The sequence below is a fragment of the Bubalus kerabau genome, chromosome 1, assembly GCF_029407905.1.
Source record: "Bubalus kerabau isolate K-KA32 ecotype Philippines breed swamp buffalo chromosome 1, PCC_UOA_SB_1v2, whole genome shotgun sequence".
NCBI classification, from domain to species: domain Eukaryota; kingdom Metazoa; phylum Chordata; class Mammalia; order Artiodactyla; family Bovidae; genus Bubalus; species Bubalus kerabau.
In genome coordinates this window covers 237,192,577-237,205,197 of record NC_073624.1, presented here as the reverse complement: position 1 = coordinate 237,205,197, position 12,621 = coordinate 237,192,577, and the positions used below count along the sequence as shown (strand labels likewise).

The window sequence follows — 12,621 nt, the reverse complement described above, 5'->3', positions numbered from 1 at the left end:
GCTGTAGTTAGCCTTTTGGATTTCTTTTTAGGTTTCTTTGGGGAACAAGAGGTATGTATGTGTTTGTATATATATTTTGAAGTATTTATGTATTCATTCCCTATACTAAGTATAGCTTTATATCCTTGAAAAAATTAGTATGTAATGATAATTTTCTCAGGTCATTCAAATACTTTGTAAAAAGTTATCCAGAGATATAAAAGTTAAATGGGACATAACAAAATCAGTTGGCGAAATAGCAGCATTTTCAGATGAATAAACTGTGGCTTAGAGAGAGAAAATATCTTGCCCAAGGTCACAGAGCCAGGAAGCCTGGGGGAAATATTTAGTGGTGGTAAAGCATAAGGTAGGCTGATTGGCAGTCTCACTGTGCTCTGAGGTCTAGGGTTGATTTTTTAACAGAAATTCCATTTTATCAGAGTACCCATGCATACCCAGAACTTAAGAGCCTAAAATTAAACCAGCTGCTACAGCTGCTGCTGCTAAGTCGCTTCAGTCGTGTCTGACTCTGTGCAACCCCATAGACTGCAGCCCACCAGGCTCCCTCGTCCCTGGGATTCTCCAGGCAAGAACACTGGAGTGGGTTGCCATTTCCTTCTCCAATGCATGAAAGTGAAAAGTGAAAGTGAAGTCGCTCAGTGGTGTCCGACTCTTATCAACCCCAAGGACTGCAGCCTACCAGGCTCCTCTGTCCGTGGGATTTTCCAGGCAAAAGTACTGGAGTGGGGTGCCATTGCCTTCTCCAAATTAAACCAGCAAACCATACTAACTTACAGTGAGAATCTAGCTGCCAAGGGGTCCCAATTTTGGTATTTTTTTGTGTAAATATATTCTCACCTTGTAGGAAAATCAGGTATTAATCAGAAGCATTGGTGAGTACATTTACCTGGGAAAAGCATGGTTAATTTTTAAGATTCGTTTGTTGTTGTTATTACAATTTTACTAATTTAAGATAGATATTACACATATGTGGCCAAAGCACAAAGAACTTGTAAATAAAAAGTAACTTTCCTTTCATCCCTTGTGTAGACCCACTGTTGTCTAGGAAGATCTTAGAGGCCAGTGTCTCTGTCTCAGTTTTCTGTTGCTGTTATAAGAATTTACCAGAATGGTAGTCCCACGGACAGAGGAACCTGGTAGGCCGCAGTCCATGGGGTGGCAAAAATCTCGATTGGGCTACTTGGCTTCTGAATTCTCTAGGGGAGAATCGAATTCCTTGTCTTTTCCAGCTTTTAGATGACACTTGCTTTCTTTGGCTTTGGACCCATTCCTCCATCTGTAAGTCAACAACATAACACCTACAAATCTTTCTTTCTGACCTTTTTCCGTCATCACGTAACCCAACTTTGGCATTTTGACCTTCCTCTTATAAGAATACTTGTGATTGCACTGGAGCCACTGGCTAACCCAGGATAATCTTCCCATCTCAAGATCCTTCACTTACTTGTATTGCAAAGTCTCTTTTGCCATGTGCATATCACAAATTTCAAAGATTAGAACATGATAACTTTGGGTGTCGTTACTCTGCCTACCATAGTCTCCAAGCAACTCATTCTTTCCCTCTTGACCAGAATAACAATGTATTACAAGCGGTAAAACATTTATTGACAATTTGTTCAACATACCTCCACCTAGCATGTACATGCTGAAATATATCCCTCCCGGATAAATGTTGCAAGGATTCAATCTAATTAAATACAAACAGGAGCTCTCAATTTCCCCACTCCCAGTGGATGGCCTTGCGCAGCCCAGGTGAGCACCGAGCCCTCTCTGGAGACCACTGTTCTGGCCCGTCCCTTTTCTAGATTGAATGCAAGTCATGATGCTGAGCATTCCTTCTTGCCTCAGCGCAACATGTAGTTTACATGGTCCAGTTGTGCTTGAACTCCACTGTAATAAGGTTGTTAAGAGCATAGATGTTGGTGTCCATCTGACAGGTTCAAATTCCAGCCCCACCACCTTCGACCTGTCTGACCTTGGTCACATTGCTCAACCCTTGGAACCTCAGTTTTTTCACTGGCAATATGTGACAACGTCTTCCCTGCAGGGTTGTTCCTGATGATTAAATTTTCAGCGGAATGCTAGTAATAATATGATATTAGATTAATGCTCTTTTGAGCTTAAATGCCAGGCCTTTCAATTCCATTTAGTCTTTTCACATGTGCTCAGCACCCATTTCCTGATTCCTTCATAGGTTCTCTCATCCTTTGTATGTCGGTTCCCTTGCATTCCTGCATCAGGTTCCCAGGGCTATGGTAATAGTATCACAAACCACGTGGCTTAAAACAACAGAAATTTATTCACTCACAGTCCTGGTAGCCAGCAGTCTAAAATCCAGATGTCAGCAGAGACCTGTCCTCTCTGAATTCAGGCTCTAGAGGAGAATATTTCCTTGCCTCTTCCAGCTTCTGGTGCTGTATGGACTCCTTGATTGACCGCAGCATCACTCCCATCTCGCCTTCCGTAGTCACATGACCTTCTCTGCCTGTGTCTCCCTGTTTCCTCTTCTCTTCCTAGGAAGATACCAGCCATTGGTATCTTTGAGGGCCGCTCCTCAATCTAGGATGACTTCATCTGAAAATCCTTAACTAATTACACCTGTAAAGACCGTCTTTCTAGATAAGGTTGCAAGATGAGGTTCAGCTTGCCCATGATTGTTGAGGCAGTCAGGTCTGCCCACTGTGTTTGCAGTGCCCTGTTATCTCTGCTCTTGGTTCTTAACAAACTCACTCCCTTCTGAAATGCCCCAGATCTGAAAATGTGGGCACTGCCAGCACAGTGGGCCAACCTGACCGTTTTAATGGGTTAATAGCCGATTTTTATAGTCTCAGGACAAAGAAAATTCCTGCTGGAAGGCTGGAGTTCGGTGATTGGTTGGGGCACTAAAGGATGTTTACTGGAGTGTGCATCTTTGCCTAACTGGAAGTCAGGAAGCTTGTTAGTGATGATCAGGGGTGCTTTCAGCAATGGTTACAAAGGGGCCCAGTCAGTTTCAGAGATCACCTTGGTTCTGGGCTCTGCTTCTGTGGCCTTGGTGCAACGCCTTGCACCTGTGGCCTGGGGCAGGACTCAACAAGATTTTGGGAGGTGTGGGGACAATATTCCACCTACTACAGTTGCCCCCTGACAGGACTGCTTTTCTGGCAAGTTCTGGGAGGCCCCTGCCTTCACCTGAATGTGCTCGTGGCAGGATTCAGGGCCTTGAGAGTGTAAAGCCAGCATAACACAGAAGACAAGAAACAGTAGTCTGCACCTGACTCCCACCCCTGCCATTAGCATTGCTGCTGCTCAAGAGGAAGAAAAGCCAACCATCGATGTGTGTTTCTTGTTGCTTTTCGGTGTGTAACGCTGCAGTCCTGTGAGGGCTTCCATTCGGGTTTCTGGCATTTTCAGAAGAAAGAGGGAGAAGAAAAGGAGAAAGAGAAAAAGAGAAAGTACTGTTTGGTATCACTCAGCAGTGTGTGTCTCCCTTTAGAAGACTCCAATTTAAAATACAGATTAACTCTGACAAAACTGACCCAGGCTGGCTTTTCTCTTTGATGGTTTCAGTTTCGGGCTTACGTATCACAAATGATTGTAATACAACAGGATTTTGTCAGACCAGGGTAGGAATTTTGAATATTTACCTGAAATTTCCAGGTCTAGGGAATAATAGCTAGGAGAAAAAAAACATTAAGTTGTAGGATATGAAAACATGTTGAATTTCCCCCCTCTAAGTTTTCTGCTCTTAGGCATTCTGCAAGTCACTTTCCCTTGAAACGTGCTCTCTTGTATCAAATTATAAACCTTACAAAATCTGTCACATTTCTCCTTTTGTCTTGAGTGTGAGGAAGCTTGGGGGAAACAGTGATCAATTTCAAGAATGATTAGCCTGGATATTTGTTACATTTGGGCCTCCTCTATGTGTGGCTCTGTGTTCTGCTTCTATCGGAAGTTTTTCTTGCACAGATGACTTTGCATCCCTGCCGGACAGTCTCCTCTGCCCTGGGACCCTGCTCTCACTCCCTGCTCTCTGCCTGCTTCCTATTCCTTCTCCTCCACCTCCTCTGACTTCCTCTTTCTGAACACGCAGCCCTTGGGTTTCTTGTACTCGCTGCTCCCTGGGTTTTATCTGCTCCCTGGATCCTCCAGCTCCAACCTCTTCCCCAGTTTGATTCAGATTCAAATCCGTCAGCTGCTTATTATGCAAATAGTGTTTGCATTGTTCCTGGGGTACCTTCCATCAGTGACTCTAAATTTGAGCTCCTCACCTTTCTCCCCCTGCCTTGCACATCTGCTCTTCCCAATCTGCTGACACTGGGTCAGGCAATGGCCCAGTGTCACGAGGACGAATAAGCTTTCAAGTTATCTGAGACTCATTTCAGTTCTGAGACTAACTCAGCTTTGAGTTATCTGGGACTTATCTCTTCCAGGAGATAGTGAAGGACAAGGGAAGCCTGGGGTGCTGCAGTCCATGGGGTCACAAAGAGTTGGAGACGACTTAGCTACTGAACAACAACAACACTTTGCTAATGTGCTGTAAATTTCATGAGGGTGGGGTCATGCCATATTCATCTCTGCATTCTTATAATACCCAGAACCATGCTTAGCATTTGGTAGATTCTGTTTTCTTGGTTGAACTTAACTATGTTATAAATAAATGATTCCATGTCTCAGCTTAAATTTCACATTCTCAAGAATGTGACCCTCGAGAGGTCACATTCTTATGACATATCAGCCATCTTATGATATATCCCTCTGACATCTTATACTATTTCTGCCCAGAGTTTTGCACAATTACTTTTCCAGCTATTCACAGTATTTGTTTAAATTTGGTTGTCTGTCCTAAGTTATAAGGGACTTACTAAAGAGCCTTTACTGGTGGCTCAAAGGTAAAGAATCCACCTGCCAATGCAGGACACAAGGGTTTGATCCCTGGGTCAGGAAGATCCTTTGGGGAAGGAAATGGCAACCCACTCCAGTATTCTTGACTGGAATTCCCATGAACAGAGGATCCTGGCTGGCTGCAGTCCATAGGATCACAAAAGAGTCAGACAAGACTTAGCAACTAAACAACAACTAAGTTGTAAATTCTGTTGAGAAGGTCGATTGTGCGGCTAGAATAGTGCATGGCCTATTATAAACGCTTAATAAAAATTTGTTAACTGACAGACTGAAAAATTTTCTTTCAGGATAAAAGTCCTGAATTTACTACTGGTGGTTAAAGAAAAATTAGATTCAATTGCCTGGTGACTAATTGCCTAATGACTCACTCTACCCATCTATAAAATGGAGATGCTCCTGGGGGATAATATTAGACAGCAGATGAGCTTTAGATAGAAACATATCAAAATAAAAATGGCTGTGGCGGATAAAATAAAATTAAAAAAAAGGAAAAAAAAACTATACCATAAGTATTTGTTAATGTCATTAAAGATAATTTGAAAATAAAAAAATAATAAAAATAAAAATGGATAAATAAATTATGCAAAAAAAGAAAACCAGGATTAAAAGATTAAGCAATCAACTAAAATGTTTCAGGATGTAGCATTTTATTCTCCCATAGGAAATATAAGCATTATTTTCTCTTTCTCCTCAGCACCTGAGACATCATTTCTTGTGCAAAATGAACTCGAACCAGAACAGGTAAAACTTTGTGTGAAGTATTTTGAAGCATATGACTTAGAGTTTTAAAATCCACAATAAACATTTGCAGAAATGGATTAGGCGGAGCATATCTATCCAAGGGCAAAATGCATTACAACTGTTATGAAATAGTGGAGGATTAGTAGACACTCATGGCAGAAATGACATTGATATCATACTTCTATATGTATAGATGCTTTGAAAAGAAAAAAAGAAATATATATATATATATATATATATACACATACATATATATAAACATTGAAACTATTATGTGGTCCCTCTGGCGGCCCAGGATTAGGGACATCCTACAGCATCAACACCTGTCACCAGCATTCCTCTTATTTTCTGAGCTTATCTGTCATTCATTTTTATTATTACAAAAGTGATTCACCACTGCTTCATGGGAATCCTCCAGGCAGTATAAACAGCCTATAAAGGAAAAGTGAAGGTCTCATCCCTTCTTCCTTCTTCCCTTTCTCTCTCCTCAAAGAGAGGTGATTGTGCTGTGTTTACTGCCTTGTAAGAGAAGGGACTGGAAGTTGAAGGGATGCAGCCTGGCCTGGCCAATGGGACATGGTGTAGCCCCCAGGGAACTGGATGCTGCCCATAGAGTGGTGCTTCTCAGACTATTTGGTGTCAGGACCCCTTTATATTCCTAAAAATTAGAACTGAGAAATTAAAAACAATATGAATTCATTAAAAGGGATAACAAATATGTTAATGCAAATAATATTTTATGAAAAATAAGGACATTTTCCCAGGACTTCCCTGATGGTAGAGGCATTACGACACCGTGCTTCCAATACAGAGGGCATAAGTTTGATCCTTGGTTGGGGAACTAAGATCCCACATGCTGTGTGGTGTGGCCAAGAAAACAAAAACAAATAACCTAGTTTTTCCTGAATTAAAAAAATATATTAGTGAAGAAAGTGGCATTGTTTTACAAATTTACAAGTCTTATTAATGTCTGTCTCAGTAAGGGATAGAGGATCTCACGTCTGCTTTCATATTACATCATCAGAGCCTCGACACCTTCACATCACAGATCATACAATCGAAACCTCTGGGAAACTGCAATGCAGGTCTCATGAAAGAATGACAGTAAAAATAGCAAATAATGTGTCCTGAAAATCATTTTGATCTCATGGAGGGATCCCCTGGCTATACTTTGAGAATCACTGCTGCAGAAAATTTGAAATCGAGTTCCACTTTCTCTTTTACCTGGTTACCTCTAGAAGTCTAAGTCAGCCAGGAGAAGAACTGAACAGGGTAGGTTGAACTGAAAGGATTTAGGCGATGGCCAGCCAAGTGATTCGACAGTGGAGAGCACAGCTCACAGCAATCTGCCTGATGCTTAAGAGTTAGGAAAATTTGGGGGCTCTGGGTAAAACGTTTCAGATTCTCCAAGATTTTTTTTTTAAATTTAACTTGTAAGGCTGGCTTTGTTCTTGAAATGCATTGGGCAAAATGTGGTGGGCTGCAGTGAGAGGGTGACTAGCAGGCATACTGGTGATGGCAAATAGGGAAGATGATGTTGGGAAATGAGTGGCCAAGGGGCTTCCCTGTGTCTCACCAGATAAGAATGACCAGCAACTACGATCTGCTCATGATCATTGCTCCTTCCCTGGGATTCGTGCTGTTGGCATTGCTTCTGGCGTTTTTTCTTCGAGGTAAGGAGGGCAGGACCAGGTAGGGTAAAGCCTTTCAGAGTTTTGGAAACTCCAGGAGAATCTGAGAGTGGATAGATTTTGCTTCCTGCCCCTGTCTGCTCTCCCCCACCCCATTCCTTAGAGCCCCACTTCTATCATTGCCCTCACCTATCAAGGAGGATAACAGGTAAACTTATTCTCCCTGAGATGCCAAAGGCTTTGAACATCATCTCCTGATAATGTTTATGTTTTGAGAAAGAAAAACAACATAAAATAAGAGCACCTTTGTTTACTAGACACTTACTCTGTGTGTTTTCTGATGCTGTATTTTTGACATCTCCTAATTCATTTCATCCTCCTGACTCCCTTAAGTGGCAAGTACTGTCTTATCTCTGTCTTGGGGTGGAGGACTCTTCTGATTGGGAATGCCTCCAGGTAGAGAGCCATGAGTCATCCTAGTCTTATTTGTTTGCTTAAAGTAAAACTTCCTCACCTAAGATCCAGAGAGAGAACTCCAGGGAACCAGTAAAATCCTTGAAATGTTCACATTTTTATTTTTCAGGGGGTAGGGTCCATGATTGTCATTAGATTCTCCAGCTGGTCCACAACCTTGTATCTGCCCTCCCCCATCTTCAAAAAAAGTTTTAAAGCAAATGCATAAGGAAGTCATGAACCAGGGTTTATCATTTCATGCAAAGTACAGGCACATAAAATGGTCCTGTAAAAATGGGGGGAAAAAGTTCTCTATAGTCATTAATAGAAGCTGGTAATGAGGATCTCTGACTAGCAATAATCATCTCAGCCTGTTTGAGCAACAATAGTGAAACTTATGTGTCTCTACACCTATCCCTAGTGAACACTGCAGAAGGAAATTTGGAGCTTAGTGGACATTTGCCATTAACCGTCATACAAAGTCATGTTACAGTTTGCGAAATTCTGGGTGTATGTCCTAAGGAAGTGTTTTAACACCCAAGTGAGTAATTGAATTTAAGTAACTTAAGAATAAATCAGCTTAGGGAATTCCCTGATGATCCAGTGGTTAAGACTCTGCACTTCCAATGCAGAGTGCACAGGTTCAAACCCTGGTCAGGGAACTAAGATCCCATAAGCCATGCTGCATGGACAAAAATAAGGAACTTAAAACCGTTGTCTATAATGTTGGAACAATCTTGTAATTGGTGGGAAGAAATGAGAGGCCAAAAGAAGCAATCATCTGATCTGGGAAAGGAGTGGCTTTCTCTGCCAAGTCCAATTCCTAAGTTTCCACCTTTGGACCACCTCTGCTCTTCATAAGGTTGCTCTGTGCTTCCCCAGCATTTCGTTCACATAAGTACAGCTACTCTGCTTCTAACATGGCCTTGTCTTTTCAGGGAAATTCGTGAAAGCCAATTGTTTCCAGAAACACACCAGGTAATTCATCTTGCATGACTGATTGCTGTAATGATTGTACAAGCTGTTGCAAATGATTAGATACTATTCAGTGGTTTAATGCCTTGGGCTTGCATTCTGATTAAATATAGAGCTGGAGAGACGTGGCCTTAGAGGTAAAAAAGTTGTGGGGATTCAGCTTGCATTAACCTCTGTCTTGGATAACACTGTGGTATTTGTCCAAGATGCAAATATACTAGCAGCTTGCATTAGCAGAAGTATGTCGCACAAAAGAAGGAAAGTGATATGCCATTTTACCCATTACTTGCTCAACTCTGGGTGACTCACTTCAAAAGGTCATTGTTAAACTGGAGTTCATTGAGGGAGTGTTGGCAGCATGGAAAATGACAAAAACATAAACAGTTTCATTCCTGGGATTTAATTCCTCTACCAAATTAGGCCACAGGACCAGTTTTTTGTTTTGTCTTTTTATTTATTTATTTTTTTCCTGTTTTTTTTTTTTTTAATTTTATTTTACTTTTAAACTTTACAATATTGTTTTGTCTTTTTAAAAAAACAGTTTGAAGAGTCTCTGGAAAGTGATTTTGCGTATCTGTCCTGTTACATAGGTTTTTTGGAAAAGAAATGAAAGGATTTTGTGTAAACTGTGATTAAGAACTTGTTTTCACTTAATAATTGTATCATTACTACAATATCTATAAATAAGTAAATATTAATAAGTAGGAAAATTGAGGGTTAGCAAGGTAATTTTTCTAAGTCATACTTGGAGATCCTCCTGGTAAACAAACACATTTAGATAATGTTTTTATGTTTTGCTAACACAAGAACTTTAAATCTCCTTATTATAATAGATAGGCAAAAAGCCTTTTATCTCCTGTGGCCTCAGTTTTCCCATCTGTGAAATAAGAGGCTTGGACTGGATGGACTCTGGGCCATTTTAACTCCTTGGTTAGTCATTTTGTAATTTAGCAGCATCCATTGGTTGCTGGTCTTGGTGTTCTCATCAGCAGGCTCTCTTCTCTCTTTATAGGCTAGACAATGTTGGAGAAGGTAAAGATGTCCTCAGTGGAACAGAAGATGAAGATGGTCTTTTCACCCTGTAATGTGCCCCTTTTTCTTAGGACTGACGATGTGGGTATGACACGTGAATCATCAAAATAAGTCTTAGAATTTTTTCTGAATCCATCTATTGCACTGGTGTCACTGATGCGTCTTGCTTTAGTTTCACAAGCGAGAGTTATTTTAGAGACCACACTGTCTCTGTCTCATGGTTTAATCTCTGTAGTGTCACCGCGGTAGTAGTGACGCTGTAGACTTGCTGTGTCACAATCCACAATATACTTGAACGCCTTCAGTGACGGTGAACTCACTATTGCACCTAAGGAAGTCCATTCAATCTCAGGGCACTTCTGAGACTTAAAAACATGTAAAACAAAGTCTGTGGAATCACACCATCATTTTGATGTACCTCTAAAAGGCCCAGATTTTCTATTATTTTCCATTTACAATTATGTATCTTTAAAGATGGGGGCTCAGAGGTTAAAGCATCTGCTTGCGTCTGTCTGCAATGCAAGAGACCTGGGTTCGATTCCTGGGTCGGGAAGATCCCTTGGAGAAGGAAATGGCAGCCCACTCCAGTATTCTTGCCTGGAGAATCCCATGGACAGAGGAGCCTGGTGGGCTGCAGTCCACGGGGTCATGAAGAGTCGGACACGAATGAGCGACTTCGCTCACTCAAAGATGACCATAGTGTCACATCTTAATTCTTGCTTGGGGAATTTAATTTTGGAAACAGGCAAGAGTTCATCACAGTAAGGTAAGGTAAATAATGTGGATGTTCAAAAGGGCCAATCCCTGGATGATGTGACTGAGGCAGTCCAGATCAGTTTCTGTAAGTATATAGTCCATGGGAACTGGCTCCTCAGTAAGAACAGGTTTATTTAAACACTTTCAGAGCCAGTAACATGACGAACCATGGAGAGAGGTTAAAACAAGCAGTCATTGACTGAATGGAAAGAATGTGCACCTCAGTGAGAGGCCTCTGGCTGGGAAGAAATGTGGAAAGTCAGCTGGGGCTGAAAGAAATTTGCTGGAAATACTTCCTGGTATGTTTGGGGCAGTAGCTACTCATAAAATAGGTGCACAGTCTTTCCAGGTAGCCATGCTTTATATTTTGACTCTCTTGACATTACTTTAAGAGAGGGAAAAAGTACCAGTCTTATCACTTGACCACTACAGCCTCTAGATCCCTCCATTGTTAGTTCACACAAATAGAGTAGTTAATAAAAGCACCCCCTCTCACCCAAGCACTTGGAGAACCACCTGCCCAGAGCAGCCAGCCGTCTGCATCGCTCACCTGGTGCCAAGAGGAGTGGTAGGGTTGGACTAGTAAGGAAGGAAGGAAGGAAATAACTAGCAGCACACGGGTTGCTTCTTTATTTGGCTTGGCTTTCCGCTCTGTGGTAATTCAAAATACTGGAAATGACCAGCAGGCTAAATTCAGATTTAGAACCTGGGGATGGGCGGGTGGGGGGCTATGGATCTAGAATCAGGTACAGGGCTTCAGTGTCCCCATCTGGAAAATGGGGTGGGACTAGGTGACCTTGTACAGACGGTCAGGTTTTAAAATTTTGTGGGTTAATGAGACACCCCATCCTAACTTAGCTCATGCTCCCTACCCACCTTCCCAAACCACCACCAATACCACCACCGACTTGGGTCTGACTAGAAGAGATGACAGCAAATACCACGCTCCCTAAACCTAATATCTCAGCTCAGTAAGTATATTTGTATTTTGCCAGGAGCCATCTACTGTCTTTTCCCAAGTATGTTTCTGACCCTTGATCAGATTCAGAAACACTTAAATGAGTAATCACAGAATTTTATAAATGATAATGTCCTTTAGGAGCCTCTAGATAGTAGCTTTCAACCCTAGCTGAACACTGCAATTATCTGGGGAATTTTTATGTTGATTCCTGGGTTCCACCCTTTAGGAGGTCTTTTGGTAATTGATCTGGGGTGTGTGACCTGGGCATCTGATTTTATTATTTATTTATTTATTTTTAATGCTCCGGGTGGTTGGTGAGAACCATTGCTCTCACTCTGTGGCTCTGAAACTGGGCGCTTCAGACCAGCAGCCGGAGCATCTCCTGGAACTTGTTAATCACACGCATTCTCCTCCCACCTCACACCTACTGACTCAGAAACTTCAGCGAGGAGCCCAGAGATCTGTGTTTTAATTTGTTCTAAGTTAAGATGTGCCCTAGAATTTGAAAACTATGGCAGCATATAATTTCTAACAGGAAGGTGGAGATTTTAAGAAAAGACTCTTCTGTAACCAGGGCCCAGTGATGATTGGCATGGCCACAGAGGTGGGTGGGGGTGGGGTGTTAGTTTCCAGCAGCCAATGGCCAAGGTCCCAGTGGAGTCATCGGCCCTCAGTCAAGTTAGCATTACTTTCTGCTGGATTCTTAGGGTAGCTCCTAACTACACTCACCAACTAAGCTCCTTTCCCTCTCCAATTTGTCCTCCATGCTGTGGCAGAGGAATCTTCCAAATGCAGATATAAGATTCCTGTCTCCTATTTTCCACTCAAGGGGACTTAGAGGAAACACCCTTAGGCTCTGCCCCAGGCTGCAGTGGGGAGCTCAGAGGCCAGGCAGCTGATAAGGAGGAATGAAGATGTGGGAGTGAAGTGGCCTAAACTGACATGGAATGTTGTGTGTCTACTTACAGGCACTCACACCACACTTAGTAAATAACATCCTCGAACTGGATGGCCATGAACTGGAACAAAGCAGCCAGTGTGCGATTCAAAGGTCTAGGGGGTGAGTGTGGGAGTCACAGGATAAAGAATGAATACATCCAGAATTCTTACCCTGAGACTCCTTGATCAGAGCAAGTGGTTGGGGTACTGGTTCCTCTTTCCCTCTCTGTGCCATCAGGATGAATTGGT

The 12,621-nt window shown here is 42.1% G+C and overlaps 1 protein-coding gene, 1 long non-coding RNA gene and 1 other non-coding gene across 10 annotated transcripts in view; 2 read left to right on the top strand and 1 right to left on the bottom strand.

Moving 5' to 3' along the window:
* Positions 1-2,515, bottom strand: part of LOC129636637 (uncharacterized) — a 43,244-nt gene extending 40,729 nt beyond the window's left edge. For all 6 annotated transcript variants that reach the window (XR_008707055.1, XR_008707051.1, XR_008707054.1 and 3 more), the window contains exon 1: positions 2,309-2,515. This is a non-coding gene — a long non-coding RNA (uncharacterized LOC129636637). The remainder of the gene's footprint in view (positions 1-2,308) is intronic.
* Positions 1-9,851, top strand: part of LOC129636576 (T-cell immunoglobulin and mucin domain-containing protein 4-like) — a 62,362-nt gene extending 52,511 nt beyond the window's left edge. For all 3 annotated transcript variants that reach the window (XM_055560070.1, XM_055560062.1, XM_055560058.1), the window contains 4 exons: positions 5,579-5,625; positions 7,205-7,298; positions 8,648-8,687; positions 9,697-9,851. In XM_055560070.1, the coding sequence (XP_055416045.1) occupies positions 5,579-5,625; positions 7,205-7,298; positions 8,648-8,687; positions 9,697-9,769 (254 nt within the window). In that variant the 3' untranslated portion in view covers positions 9,770-9,851. The remainder of the gene's footprint in view (positions 1-5,578; positions 5,626-7,204; positions 7,299-8,647; positions 8,688-9,696) is intronic.
* On the top strand, positions 8,299-8,371 carry TRNAG-UCC (transfer RNA glycine (anticodon UCC)). Its single transcript has one exon. It is a non-coding gene; the product is annotated as a tRNA-Gly (tRNA).
* Positions 9,852-12,621: the final 2,770 nt, after the last annotated feature.